The 14,533-nt window shown below is 40.0% G+C and overlaps 1 protein-coding gene across 2 annotated transcripts in view; it reads left to right on the top strand.

Annotated features, from left to right (window-relative positions):
* ANGPT1 (angiopoietin 1) overlaps nt 1–13,912 on the top strand; it is a 205,140-nt gene extending 191,228 nt beyond the window's left edge. For both annotated transcript variants that reach the window (XM_016224274.2, XM_016224273.2), the window contains exons 8-9: nt 1,862–1,992; nt 12,736–13,912. In XM_016224274.2, the coding sequence (XP_016079760.1) occupies nt 1,862–1,992; nt 12,736–12,896 (292 nt within the window). In that variant the 3' untranslated portion in view covers nt 12,897–13,912. The remainder of the gene's footprint in view (nt 1–1,861; nt 1,993–12,735) is intronic.
* Nucleotides 13,913–14,533: the final 621 nt, after the last annotated feature.

Raw genomic sequence — 14,533 nt, 5'->3', positions numbered from 1 at the left:
ACAAAGAGCGCATAGCTTTTCTACACACAGAAACCCAGTGACTTATCAGAGGGAGAGTCCTCAGCAGGATCCTTGAGTTGGAAGGCGAGTTACCAGAGTACTTACAAGAAGATGCGAGGCCAGATTTTGCTGAATCCGTGAAGTTTGCTGAATGACTACAGAAAGAGGTCGGCTTTGCAGACATGTTTTACTCTGTGAACAACTGAAGTTTCTGCAAGGTCCTGGAGAAAATGTTTTTCTTAAAGGTGACAAGATTCTTAGATTAAAAGAAATGGACTCTGAAGGGAGTAGCCAAAGAACATATATGCATAATCCTTGGACACAGACCAGTGTGGTGATGGCTAGGAGGAGAGGAGACAAACGGCAGGGGGATTGGAGACATCTGTAATAGTGTCAACAATAAAAGTAAAGTTTAAAAAAAAAGAATGGACTCCTTAACTAAAGCTGTCCTTGAAGAACTGCAAAACCAAATTAAACAGCATTTCCCTCCGTGTGTTTGGCTGGGAGAGAAACCCCGTCTCTAAATCTTCAGCCTGAGATTTTGTCCAAGAGAAGAGACAGAACTCTGAGAGTCCCAGGCTGACAGTCCTGCTTTCCGTGAAATAATAGCATCCTTCAACTTAGGGCTCACAGCTCACATACCGTGAGAGTTCCCTTAATGTGAAGGTTTTCTCAAGGGTTCCTCCAGGGCAGAACTACCGAAAAAGCCAGAAAAGACAGACACCAAAGAGAGTTGCAAAATAAAATGTCCAGACTGATAATATGAAGGGGCTGTGACATTGGCTTTTGGAGATGGGTTTATTCTTAAATTATAAAACGTTTGGAAGTGCCGTATCGTAAATGTTAAGTCTTGCCGCACCGATGGCTGTTTACCTAACGACTAGTGAGCATGGGAGTATATTTGTACCCTCCAGCTCGGGGTCCTGCTTGGAAAAGCTGACTAGAAGGATTTGGGAGGGACTAAGAGAGCGGACAGGGCCTTGCTAATGCAGATGAACGGGAACTACCTTACATATCTTTACGTATTTAGAATGTTAACTCTTGATAAGTGGAAGTCACCTTGAAAAGGTGATAAGAGCAGTGTAAGTATCATTTGGGGGAACATGGAGAGTCGGGTTTTGGTGCCTTCCTTAGACTTGCTCCAAGATGAAAATTACTTTTATTTCCATAGTGCAAGACTCTGGGATCCTGGGAATAAAATGACCTGTATGCTTCCAGAACATACAACCTCGTGGAACTGGGTTCCTTTCACTTTGTGAAAGCTGCTGCTCTACAGAAGGATTTTGGTTTAGTAGTTTGTTTTAATCTCCTTTTGTATTTATTTGTATCTGGTGAGACCTGAGCGTGACCAGAGCTGCCCTTCCCCAGCTCTCAAGCCCTGTATTCTGTCCGAATCTGAATTCATTCAGTGAAAGATGTGTTTTCAGGTTTACCAGCTGTTTATTTTCCTGACATATGAGCATGTCATTTTATAAACGATGAGATTCCAGGATTAGAATTGAGTGCTTTTTTAAAAAATTATCTTAAAAGGTTATGTCAGTTTTAAAAAGCCCACCTCGACGTTGTGGTTTAGTCAACTTGTTTTGCACTATGGAGGAAAGAGTGTTGAACCTGGTGTTTTAAAACACCTTCAACATGATGTCTAAATGTTATTTTTACTTGTATTTTCTTTTGGTACAGCCGAATATTGAGCTTTGTTTTTATAGTTCCTGATATTTTCTGAAAAATCAAAATAAATGTGTTCCCTGAAAGAAAAGAAGGGAGGAAATAATGGAAAATGTGTACATTCAACAACCAGTCCCCGGGGGTTTCTTATTCTGTTGAGGGGCTCATCTTTCTTTTTCTCTCTTTTTAACTCCAGGTTGTACTTAAAGGGTCACACGGGGACAGCAGGACAACAGAGCAGCCTGGTCATCCCCGGTGCCGATTTCAGCACGAAAGATGCCGACAACGACAACTGTCTCTGCAAATGCGCCCTCATGCTCACAGGAGGTGAGTCCTAGGCGGCCTTTCTCTAAGTCGTGTTTCAGTGGCTTGAGGCTTGAGGTTTCTTATCTACGAGAAGGAACTATGATCTTCTGGGCAGGAAACGTAAGAGCAAGTCCCTAGAGATCAGTCGTTCTGCCGGCTAATTTCCCAGGTGTCTGCTGCAAGACATTTGCCGCCTCCACCAGCATCTAAGAGGGGGCGTGCTAAGCTTGGTCCTGAATAAACCCCTTAGCCTCTCAAAGACCCAGTTACTGTACTTTCCAAATAATCATGATGATACCCATAGCAGAACGAACAACATTCTGATAATTCAGCATACTGGGGGGAAAGGTGTTACCAAATGTTTTCCCACTGTGTGGCAGGGCTCATTGACACTCTCTTGACATGGAGTAAGAAGAATAAAGGGTTAGATCTAAAGTCCTAGGATTCAGACCAGCCGTCCTGGGACTTTGCATCATATGCTGCTGACCTCTGCAAGACATTGGAGCTGGTGCAAGAGATACCATTAAATAATATTGTATCTCCGAGTAAGAAAGCCCATCCTTTTTGCGTGTTTTCAGTATTTTTCCAGCATTCTGGTTGTGTAAAAGGGAAATTTTCAGTGTGATGCTAGCATACCTGTAACACTTCTCAGCACATTCTCAATAGCCACTGTCCTTAGCAAGGAAAGAGCAAAAGCTGTGTCTGCAGGCTCCAGGCCTTGAATAGGCCATGTCACCCGCCTAGAAGTAAATTAAGTGATTTTGTTTTAATTATGTTGAGCTTTATATCAAGTGGTTTATTATAGCAAGTGGTACTGATTTTCTATTTCAAGGATTGATATAAACTTTGCATTTTTAAATGTATTCATGATATTTTACAAATCATTGATTTTAAAAAAACCTATTTTTATTTTTATTAATTAAGTATTAATAAAAGTTCTAAGTGGATACAACAAAAACTGCAAAGTTGATAGGTGATTGACTGAAGTTTGTGGAGCACTGAGCTAAACCCCAACAGCAAATGGTGTGGCTCAAGAACGTTATGGGCTCTGGCAACGTAGGAGTTGGCACCGAACAAGGTTGTAAAGGAAGCTTTTTCTCCAGTGTTTCTCCTCGGTTTTAGTGTTGTTTCCCTCTCTTAATGGAATAGCTCTCGCTCTCGCCTGCACCTGTTCTGATTCTCTCTCCTTGTTGTTCTACAACAGAACACCTTTACATTCCAGTAAGAAAAAAAAAAGCGTTTAAATCTAACATCTGTCTTCCCCAAATGTGATAGTATTACCGTTACTATTACGTCTTACTGTATTTGTTGTACTGTCTTACTTGAACTCCAGCCCAACTCAGCGAGATAAGCAGGGCGAGGAAGTCTGATCTCCACTTTGTACGTAAGGAAAACAAAAGTAAATTAATGCTCAGCATTTGCCCTTAACATCACAGTAGACTGTTGCACATAGGAGCTCAGTAAAAAATACGGTGCGCAAATGAATGAACACCATCCGTAGCCCTTGAAAGCACTTGCAACTTTTGAAGCTAATGAAGGGAATCATTAGTTCGATTATTCTCATTGATTAACAAGGTTTTGGAGAAATCTTTCTACCTCATCCCCACCTCCAAACTCCCCATTAATGCCACCACCAAATCACATCCCGTTGGCCCCACCCTGTCCATTTATCCTAACATTTTCCAACGTGAGACCAGGCCTAGTGCTGTCAATGCCGACCTGCTAGGATCCGGCCTCTGCCGTAGCCTTCTCCTTAAGCTTGAAGCATGCCACTTGGCATCACATTTAAGCTCATCACATAGTTAAAAGTGCTTTGTATGTAATTTTATGACCCCTTCCCCCAAACAGTTGTTAGAAATTTAGATTTTTTTCAATCGTAGGTTTTAGTGTATGTGCTGCCAAAGCGAGCACAGACAGATTAGGCTTTAAACTTTTTTCCAGAGGGAAAATTTTTCTTTTTATTACCTTCCTGATCCCATGAACGGAATTGTCAGAAACTTGATACAAAGACAAAAGGACTTTGATTGTCCACTTTCCTGCCCGTTTTAATATTGAAATACACTCATTTTCTTCATGTCTATTTTTACAGATAATTTTTTCTTACCAAATAAATACAACACATGAAAGACCAACAGTAAAGCCTTTCAAATGTTTCCTTAGAAGAACATCCAATATGTTCATATTTCTGTCATAATAATGAAAACATAGAGCAAAGAGGATAGTGCACCTCTTGGTTGTCGATGTGAAAACTTCATTGCTCAGATTTATGATTTTATTTCTGCTTCAAATGATTGTACTTTGTCATGTTCTTTCATCCATAATCATTCCTGGACCTGCTTCCTACTCACCAATAAACACATGTGTTGGGGAGAAAAAATTTCCATTGCTTGGGCTGGAATAGTCTAAGTAAATATGCTTTTGTAATAAACGCCATTACCCTATCAAATATCCTTGTGAAAGAATCCAGGTCTTGCAAAGCTATTCACTCCACAAAGCTCATGTGTGGAATTCAGATAGCTTAGGACTGGAGAGCATTAGGAGGAATGTCGGTGACAGTCCCTGTAACGTGAGCATTGCCTGGAGTGTACGCCTGTTCCCCACCACCGCTATATATTCTGTCACACTCTCCCTTTCTTTATCTAACAAGATTCCCTTTTTCTTTTCATTTGTATTTATACTTGTTGTCTATTTAAAATAGTCTCTTTTAAGCAGCGAGATTCCATACTCTTTGAAACTAATAATTTATAGTTCTCTGTCATCATCAATTAAAGCTTTTTTATCTTGTTTATGTTTTTGCTTTGTTTCTTCTAAAAGGAATTAAGGGTAAAGTAAGATTTATTGCCCACTAACTGTCTTCAATAGTTTTCTTCAAGTCCGTGGAGGGATTTTAGCTGGAGAATGTGGTATCGTTGTTTACCCTTATCTGTCCAAGACCGAACAACAGGAGATGGGCTTAATTGAAAGCAGAAGGTATCTCAGCTAGACATGCGGTAGAACATTTTGACCTTTCTTCTTTCCTAACATCCTAACTTCTTAACTTTCTCCTATCAATTTAACAGATTTTAATGAGTATAAAGGGTCAACTACTATTAGAGAAATGAGCGAGATAGACTAGAGTTCGCCTCTATTGAGGAAACCATCCACACAAAAAGTAAGAAATAACACAATTTAAAATCACACAAGGGCTAGGGACACAATATAATGTGACAGAGCTATGAGAGGAATGGGGACACTTTAGGTGGAGTGTCCAGAGATCAAAGATTAGAAGGAATTGCCAGGGAGGATTGTGTATCTCTAGTTACAGACACGTTCTCGAAGAGAACATAAAGCTGTTCATCTGAAAGGTTTACTTTCGCGTCACCCTGTAGTTGTGGATCGAGAAAGGATTGTCTCTTACATTTTCTTCTGGTTCTCTGATTGCCTTACGCGTGTCCTCACTGTGGCTGCAGTAATAGTTCAGTGCATGGGCTGTAATTCATAGCGCGTTGCTGAGCAGAGAGGCGGTGGAGTCGGCCGAGAAGGCACCTTTGCATCAGTAGAAATAGATACGGTAGCAAGTGTTTTACCCCTCCTTTCACAGACACATATGTTCTTATTGCCTTACCGGAAAGCCAGCAATCCTTCCATCCAACTGAAATTTTAAATGATTTTTATGTTTCATTACACATTTCTTATGGAATTGAACTATATACTTTGAGGTCAAAATTACCACACATATTTTCTGTGGATGTGACCCCTCCATTGAATAGAGATGATTTGTCAACATAGATTTATAAGCCAGGAATCATCTGTGCTCAGTGATTCCACCGTCCTTAGGAAAGTTTGTAAGTTTTCCCCACAGGTTTCTTCCTTTATAGAGCATATTATGACAAACCTGCATATTTAAGTAGAAGGAAGGATACGTTTAAAAGACGACTTAGGAAATAATTTTTCGGTCCCACAAGAAAGTGCCTATTGTGCCCTCCTGAGCCCAAAGAAAGGGATCAGTTTCTTATAAACTTACATTTTATCTACTACTTAACACTAAGGAAAGGAAAATGTAATCTCATTCAACACACTCCTTTTTATATCGATTTATTGTATATAAAAATAAATACACAAAAAACCTCTGACTTTCAAATTATGAAAATGAAACCTTTTATCACTGGATTGTTCCATGCAAAGTAAACGTACATTCAAAGGAAACGTGGTCTTTGGTACTACATCAGCATTCTTCAAAATAAGTCTTTCTAAAAGTCTCTTAGAAACTACAGTTACTAAAGGTTGCTGACAAAAACAGAACATGGTATTGTTTTAAATTCTTTCCCTTACCTTACTTTTCTTTCAACACAATTTCCGTATTTAGCGTATAATATAAAAGCTCTGTGGAAATGTGGCCTAATCTTCTGCAGAGAGAAATCCATCGTGGTAGAAACTTCGGTATCTTTTCCCACGCATAAACTATGTCAGTCGACAGACAAGACTTTGCTAAAGCTAACAAAGGATATCTCAGTTCATTCCTAAAAGGGATGAAGCCATACAACATACATTTCTTAGTACACCCTAGGACTTAGCAGATGCCAGCAGCAGAGAGTTGACAAATGCTTGTCTTGCCTCCTATATAATCTTGAAGAAGACAAAGAAAATGAAGGAAATTAGTAGCTTCTCCAGCTGGTTGAAGTGACAAGATTTGGGAGAAAATAGAATGATCTTAGAGTTTTTAATAACCCAGGAAGAATGTGCTAAGCATTGTCAGATAACTGGCATTCCCTCAATGTTAAGGCAAAAACGTTGAGAGGAAAGATCCACGTGGATAATTTAAGGTTGACCATAGAAATCTACATTGTACTACTTCATTTCAAGGCACTTTCTTATTTAGCACATAATCTGTAAGCCTATGCCACAAAACTGGACGTCAGGGACTTCATGCTATCTGCCACTGGATCCCCCATGCCTGGCATAGTGCTGGGCACATAGTATGTGCTCAATAAATATTGGTTAAATGAATGAATATGTTTTCACTGAATCTGAAAAGACATAGCAAAATTACAAATAATCCTGATGAGAAAACATAAAAATAAGTCAACATGGGTATGAATGTAACTTTGCGTGAACATAAAGCTACATAAATATAAATATATTTATACATACAGTATTTGCATGCACATGTGGAACAAAGGGAGGAATATCGAAGATTGGAACTAAATATTAGGAATAACTAAACCCCAGAACTGGAAAAATTTGACTGTTAGGTTCCTGACTTTCAAATAAATTTTAACATCCTAAGTGCAAAGTTTAGAATTATATTCTTGTTTTCTCTGGGCGAAATTTTCACTTCTTGGAAAAGAGCAAAAAATATAAGAAAATGTCTTTCGAAAGATAAGTTTGGAAAAGTTAAACCTGAACTGATAGCCCTATAGCACGAAGCTGTTAGCAAGGTTAGTAACTGACTGTCGATGAGAAATCATCAAACACCTAATTTTGTTTGTATTTTACTCTAATAATGGTATAGTGAATATTTATTGCAGTCTTACTGTCTAAGAGGCATTTTTGCATTATCCTAAGTGATTTGTGTTTAATAACTTACACGATGCTTCTAAAAGCCCTTTGAAACAGGGACCGAAGTAATGCCCTTGGCAAGAACTGAGATACAGAAAAGTTAGATAATTTGCCAAAGGTCACAGAATTTGTGTCGGACATAGGACTGGAGCACAATCCTCATGTAAGCCACTACCGTGTCCACTCCGTCCACGACCTCTGTTTATAGCAATGGCATTCAAAAGCAAGAGCTTAACTCTGTTTTACTGTTTGAACTCCAAGGGAGGGAAGAGACAGTAAGAGAATACCTAGAGGTTTTTAAATGAATTCAAGATTACTCGCCAGGATAAACAACTTTTCATCTTTGGAACAAAAAGAAAAGACAGGGGGAAAAGGCCAAGTGCTTGGCCTAGGGCCATAGTTGTGCACGTGAACTCAGCAAATGTTCTTTGTGGTGGTGTTTTTTGGTGAGGATCCCATTGATAACAATGGTACCAGTCAGTTTAGTTCGGCTTCGTCCTTAGCGATAAAAGAGGAAAATCTTATTTTCTGTGCAAGTTCTTTTGCATATTGCTGATTAGAATATATGCATTGAAAATGAATGAACGAAATCTATAAAAACAGATATATCTTTCTGTTTTGCTATACTTCTTACCTTAGAAAAGAAGTGTTGAGAGACATTTTGTTTAGGTCAGAATTTGAGAGTTAGGTTTCCTGACTTTTAAATAAATGTGAACTTCCTGAGTACAAAGTTTAGAATCAAATTCCTATTTTCTGGGCAAACTTTCATTTATTGGTGATAAAATGTGAATTTTCTGCCTCAAAGATGAAAGACTTGAATGATTTTTAAAGGCCTAGGAAGCCCAGGATAGTTATTACAAAACTAAATTTTAATGAGTTAAGTGTAAATGAATTAGAAACATGCATCTCAGATTTCTTATTAAAATATACATGAGGTTACAGGTTATGAAGAAAAATGCTTGGCAAAGTACATCTCAGCAGTTGCCAATTTTAAAACATTCGAGACATTTTATCAGTCGTCCCAGCAGCAGATGGGAGCTGCTGCTTTCGTCTGTCCTTCGCTTACATCACCGAGTTCTTTCAAACTCAAAGGGCCTTTTCTAGATTAACTTGTTTAGCATATTGCTTGTTTGTTACTCCAGACACATAAAGATCAAAGTTGAAAGTGAACATTTCCCCAGGATTCTAGAGGATATATAATCGAGCTGTCTGTTACCTTATCAGAGAGGAGCCGTGAGCCCAGGCATACTCCTCTGTAAGTTCACGGCTTCATTCCGTGCAGACTTACCTGAGCCCTGGGTGCCACGAGTACTGATGATTATCTACAGATGCCAAGAAGTGCATCTGAGTCACCAGCAGTCTGCTGTTCCTTTTGTCTGTTTCCTATAAATATGCTTTAAAACCATGTCTTTTCAGGGTTTGCTTGAAAGACCTGATCATGCTTAATTTTTTTCAGACAGGTAGAAAGTGGGAAAACTGAAATATTTGATACAAAGAATGTTTTTATAAAATTCATGTGTCTGAAAAAACAAAATACTTAACACAGAAATAATTATTTTTGATCCCTTGAAGTTCAGAGTATTTTCTAAAGGACACTACAACCGAAATCGTCATGAGAGATAATGCCCTTTCATTTTGCTTTCTGCCATCGTGATTCATCGTCTTTATTATCGCCTGATAGTCCATAGTGTGCATGGCTGCCGGTCTTAAGAGATAAACACCTTAAGCTCTTTGATTTCCTCATGAAATCACACAAACAGTTGAACAAAACCCATATTGGGAAATTAAATACCATGTCTTTACAGTGTAAACATTGTACAACTATACTCACTTGAGCCTAAGTTATTTTCATATTTCTGTAATAAACCCTACCATACAAATAAGGAGCTATGTTGGCACTGACGACCTGGTCTTCATTATTGAGTCACTATGACACCCCACAAAACTGAATCTTTTGCTCCTGCTCTCAACCTTCCGGCCTGCTTCCTAGATAACTTCCACAGAGCACTGAGAGAGGATCTTACAGGCCCTCGTAGTGCATTGTCTTATTGGATCCCTGCAACTGTGCCGGGGAAAATGTTAATCAGACATTTATAAATCACATCTTATGAATGAAAAGCGAAGTAGGTTTGTGTCCTTGGAAAAGTTCCTTAAACTACCTGAGCATCAGCTCCTTCACTGTGGTACTAGCCGCACCACATAGGCTATTTGGGGAATAAAATGTGAAAATGCATATAAATATTTTAGCAGAGTCCCCGACACATATTACTGATTTTATTGCCTACCATCTCTTGGTTATTAGCTGATGAAATCAGCGTCAAAGTCTGGGTCTTCTAATTTCTGGTCTGGTGCTCACAGGCTCCACATTGCCCACAAGAACATTTTTAAATAAAAATATAATATAAATCTTCGTGTTTTCACTCCTGTTTATTTTGCTGCTAACCCGATTTCTCCTCCAACCCCTCACCCACTGGCACTGCAGCCAACCCAGGCTGTTGGCAGCCACCCTCTCCGGCTCTCCCAGAGTACGTAGATGTTACCTTTCAAGTCTTTCTGCCCAAAGACACTCATCCTTCAGGACCCAGCTCGGTTGGTAAATGAGTGGACCTTATGGACCCACAAATAGGACTTTCTGCCTGTTTATAAGATTTTTCAAAAACCTGTTTGATGGCTATCATCTCATTTTTTAACAGCTGATAGTCTCTTTCCCACACAAAACTGTGCACTCCCCAATGTCTGGAATTTTGTTTTACTTAGCTGGGAGCCCTGTGTCTGCCCACTGGTTGGTATTTGTCTAATTGATCCTAGATTTACTCTCCCCCCTTCCTGTGCTGCCGCTTTCCCGCAGGGTGACTTTGGAAGACTGTAGTTACAGAGTGAGGGCTCCGCACAATATTTTGTTAAACATTTAACCTGACAGATCTAGTTTCCCTGGTGAAATGCTGAGTCCCATTCCTAGAGAATGTTTTACTGGCTCACCTGATGATAGACAAGTAGACGGAATCAGCTATAAATTTCTCCGTGAGCAGTATTCCCCTTTCTTCCAGGAGCGCCCGCTTCTCCCCTGTCTCCCCTGCGGGCCTCCCGGGTTCAGCCTCCCAGCCGCGCTGACGGGCTCTCAGTCCCTGCGCGCGGGCAGCTTTCTCCCCCCCCCGCCCCCCCCCCCCCCCCCCCCCCCCGGTGTTGGCATGTGCTGCACCCTCCTTCCAGGAGCCTTTCCTGCCTCCACGTGGCTGCCTCCCCCTCTCCTTCAGGCCTCGGTAAACATCAGCTTCTCCCAGGACCATGCAAAGTCAAGTAGATCTCCTGCCAGCCTCCTTTGTGGCTCCCTAATGCTTTTTTCTTCTTTCTTTGTTCATGATTTGCATTTACTTAATTGCTTACTTTTTTAGAGGCATTGAAAGAGGAGAGGAACGGCCCTCTTTCAGTGTCTAAATGCCCTCCTCCCACTACAAACATTTCCCCCCTTGACTCATTAGGAAAGATACGCAGGATCAGCTTAGCCGATTCTCTCATGGTCCCCTACTGTTTCTTGTCATTTTCTTAAGCTCATCCAAAATTTCCTAACACGTGTATCCTTTGGCCTGTGCCCTCGATCGCCAGGCTGCTGTTGCAACAGATCTCTGCCTTCCCACAACCTTCCAGAATTCTTACCACGTTCTCTAAACCAAACAAAACCACCCTTTTACCCTGAGTATCCTAATGTAACTTGGAGGGTCGGCCTGTGACTTTTAGTTCCCAACAGTAGAGTGACTGCATTGCTCCAGAGCCTGTGGCGGGGATTTGAGAAACTGAAAGGCTCGTTGGCGGGACGGGGGAGGGCCTCGAGGCCACAGGGAAGGAGGTGAAGGTTACAGCTCCCAAGCGGCCAGGTTGGGTTTCACCTTCCCCTTTGCGAGCCTTCGGGGTAAATAGGCCCCATAATGTTAGAATGTCTTTTGTAATATAAATAACATATTTCCACTCGTACTTATCCAAGGGAATCCCTCTTAAGAAGGTGGAATTTCACCTTCCTTGTCAAAGGGCCTTCTTGTCACTTGTGTTTTCACCACAGTAGCATCCGTGTTATTTGTACACAGTTGGTAGAACAGCATTGAATACAGCGGCCTCCCAGGTTCACCGACATGCCTCACTGGTCCCCAGTCGAACTGGTCATTAGTGCAGCCTCTTATGTCTCTGGTAAACACAACCCCTTTGTATTCATCTTCCAACACTGAAAACTTGAGAGCTAGCTTTTCTCCATTTAACTTTTTCTAAAGTTTCTGGAAGACGATGCTCATGTTACTGTTAAACATCAGCTGTGCAGCGATTAGTCCCTTAGGTATAACTCCACAACCAAAGGGGGGTCAGCTGTATCCAAATAAAAATATGCCAGAATATCTCTGGCATCCATCTCTCCCTGAAGATTTCAGCAGTGTCACTTCAGGAGAGGAAGAGAAAGTACTGTGTTTTATCTAAAAATCTGAGAACTTCATTCATTAAGAAAATAAAGCACTGAATTATCCTTCCAGAGAGCTAGGCAAGCATAGGATCCCCATGGCACTGATCAAGTTGTTTGTTTTTCCTCTTACTAAGTTTTGAAAGAACTCAGTCTCAGGAAAATCCTGCTACATAGGAACTGCATGACCACTATTGACGAACACCCCCCATATTGCTGTTAAATGCAGAGAGGGCTAGAAATTCAAATTCAATTGAGCATCATAGCCATTGCCCAGTGTTCAGAAGCAGCTGAGGGCCAGTTCTTGGCAAGATTATAAAGTAGATGGAAAACATCTCTTTCTCTCTATTTAGATGTCAGTTGTCTAAACATCAGGAATTCTTCACTAATAATTCATTGTTCTATTCCCAATAATAGGCTTAAGATGGAATGCCTCTTAAGGGTGTCTGCATTTTACTTGCCCTGCAAATAAATCCAGGCCTGTCTGAGATCATTTCATGAAGCCTAGAAGCTTCCCATCATTTCAGTGGGAAACATGCCCCAGTGGAGCGACACCGAGACTTGATTTCCCTGAGAGCATTCCTCTCTCTGGTTGTTCACACACTGCCTAAGTCGGATGTCCTTAAAACACTTCTACTACTGACAAGATAATTTATTGAATGCCTCCTGTTTTCAAATGGTCGTAACAAGTATGGATACATTTCCCCTCAGTTAATGCCCTTAAAGTCCAAATGTTCGATTTCTTTGTAATTGTTTCTTCTTTCTTTCATTTTTAACCGATCCTTCAGGCTGGTGGTTTGATGCCTGTGGCCCGTCCAATCTAAATGGAATGTTCTACACCGCGGGGCAGAACCTGGGGAAACTGAATGGGATCAAGTGGCATTACTTCAAAGGGCCCAGCTACTCCTTACACTCCGCAACCATGATGATCCGGCCTTTGGATTTTTGAAGGCACAGTGTCAGCAGCAGTTATAAAAGCAACCGAGAAAGCTGGAGAAGCTCCCAGATGATGAGAAACTGCTTGAAATCTTCTAGAGTCAAACAATCTGTCCCCTTTCCAGCAACAAGCGGCAGTTAAGTGAAATCACCGGGGTTCTCGACTGTGGATGTGCAGCCTGTTGAGTTCACGCAAGTCTCTACCTGGGGTGACTGTGTTCATGTGGCTCGACTGTAGAGGACGCCACTCGCTGTCCTGCTTTAAAAAGGGAAGCAACTGCTCAGCTCACTGCGCTTCAGACTACTACTGGATCTTATTTTGGAACTATGGTAGCCGGATGATAAATACAGTTTATTTCATGTAACACTGAAGAAGAAAGTGAACAACCAGAATTACATGGAAAGTAGAAGCAGGCCCGCCGTGATCCTTTGGAAAAGATGTATCACACCAGGGAAGTGGTGTTATTTCTATGCAAACCTACTAACAATAAGTTTATACTGTTGCACAGTTTTAATAAGTTCAGGAAGAGCAGCTTTGCTCTCTGAGTTGGTTAAGTGTTAATGAGTTTCAGAGGCCTAATTCCTAAATCATACTTAACTCATCGATTCCAGTTAACCCATCTTCAAGTGTAAATTCCATTTTGTTAAGTCATAATGAATTGTAGTGCGTGAAGAATAAACATGATGTCGGAGCGTGCTCCATTACTCTGATTTTTCTGATACAGTTCTCAGCAAAAAAGGGCATAATCAAGTATGGACCTCTAAGGTAAAAAATTATTCCCCCATGCTACAGTTTTCATTTACTTTAAAAACTGACTGACGGATATATAAATATATTTATAGCCTGAGTAAAGTTTAAAGAATGTGAAATATATCATCAAGCTCTTAAAATAATATACATGCATTTAATATTTCCCATGATATTATACATGAAAGCAGTTTTTTAGAGTGTATTAAATTGAAGTCAAACCAAGTAAACTGGAACAGTTTATTTTACAGTATTTTCTTGCATGTGTACATGTGAGTGTAACTCCATTATTTTCAAAATAATGGAGTTACACTCACCCTGTTATTTCATGCTAATTTAATTTTTGCTAACTAACTGAAACATGCTTTCCAGATTTACCATGTTCCAGTTTCTAGAAAAGATACACTTTGAAGTCTATGAAAAATAAAAGAATTATATTGTATATAGTGTGTTTATATCCACCCTAAACCCGATAGCTGTTTTAATCTGGAATATGCAACATTGTTCTTAATTGATGCAAATAAACACAAGTTTTCAAAGAAATCTACTAAACTCCTTTATGAAATACATATTTCTTAATATTTTTCTCCCTCAGGCTCTGTTTCCTTAAGCAGTTTGGGATTTTTAAAAATTATTACTAGTGATAAAAATTGGCAAAACTCTGTATTATGCATAAGGGAAACACAGAAAAATTAATCATAGTCACCTATCGAATAAGAAAATTCTGACTGCTAGTTGCTGTAAATCTCTTCATGGAACTATGCCTACGGTATAAATCTATCTTAAGTGAATTTGGGGACATAGATTTTTGTTGCAGTTTGAAGTTACTACTGTCTTTAAGTGTTCAAGTTTACAATAGTGAACAGGTTTTATCAAAACATAAGAAAATTGAAATACATATT

Source organism: Miniopterus natalensis, chromosome 16, assembly GCF_054644295.1.
Source record: "Miniopterus natalensis isolate mMinNat1 chromosome 16, mMinNat1.hap1, whole genome shotgun sequence".
NCBI lineage: Eukaryota > Metazoa > Chordata > Mammalia > Chiroptera > Miniopteridae > Miniopterus > Miniopterus natalensis.
The sequence above is the reverse complement of the archived record's forward strand: the minus strand, read 5'-3'. Positions and strand labels throughout refer to the sequence as shown.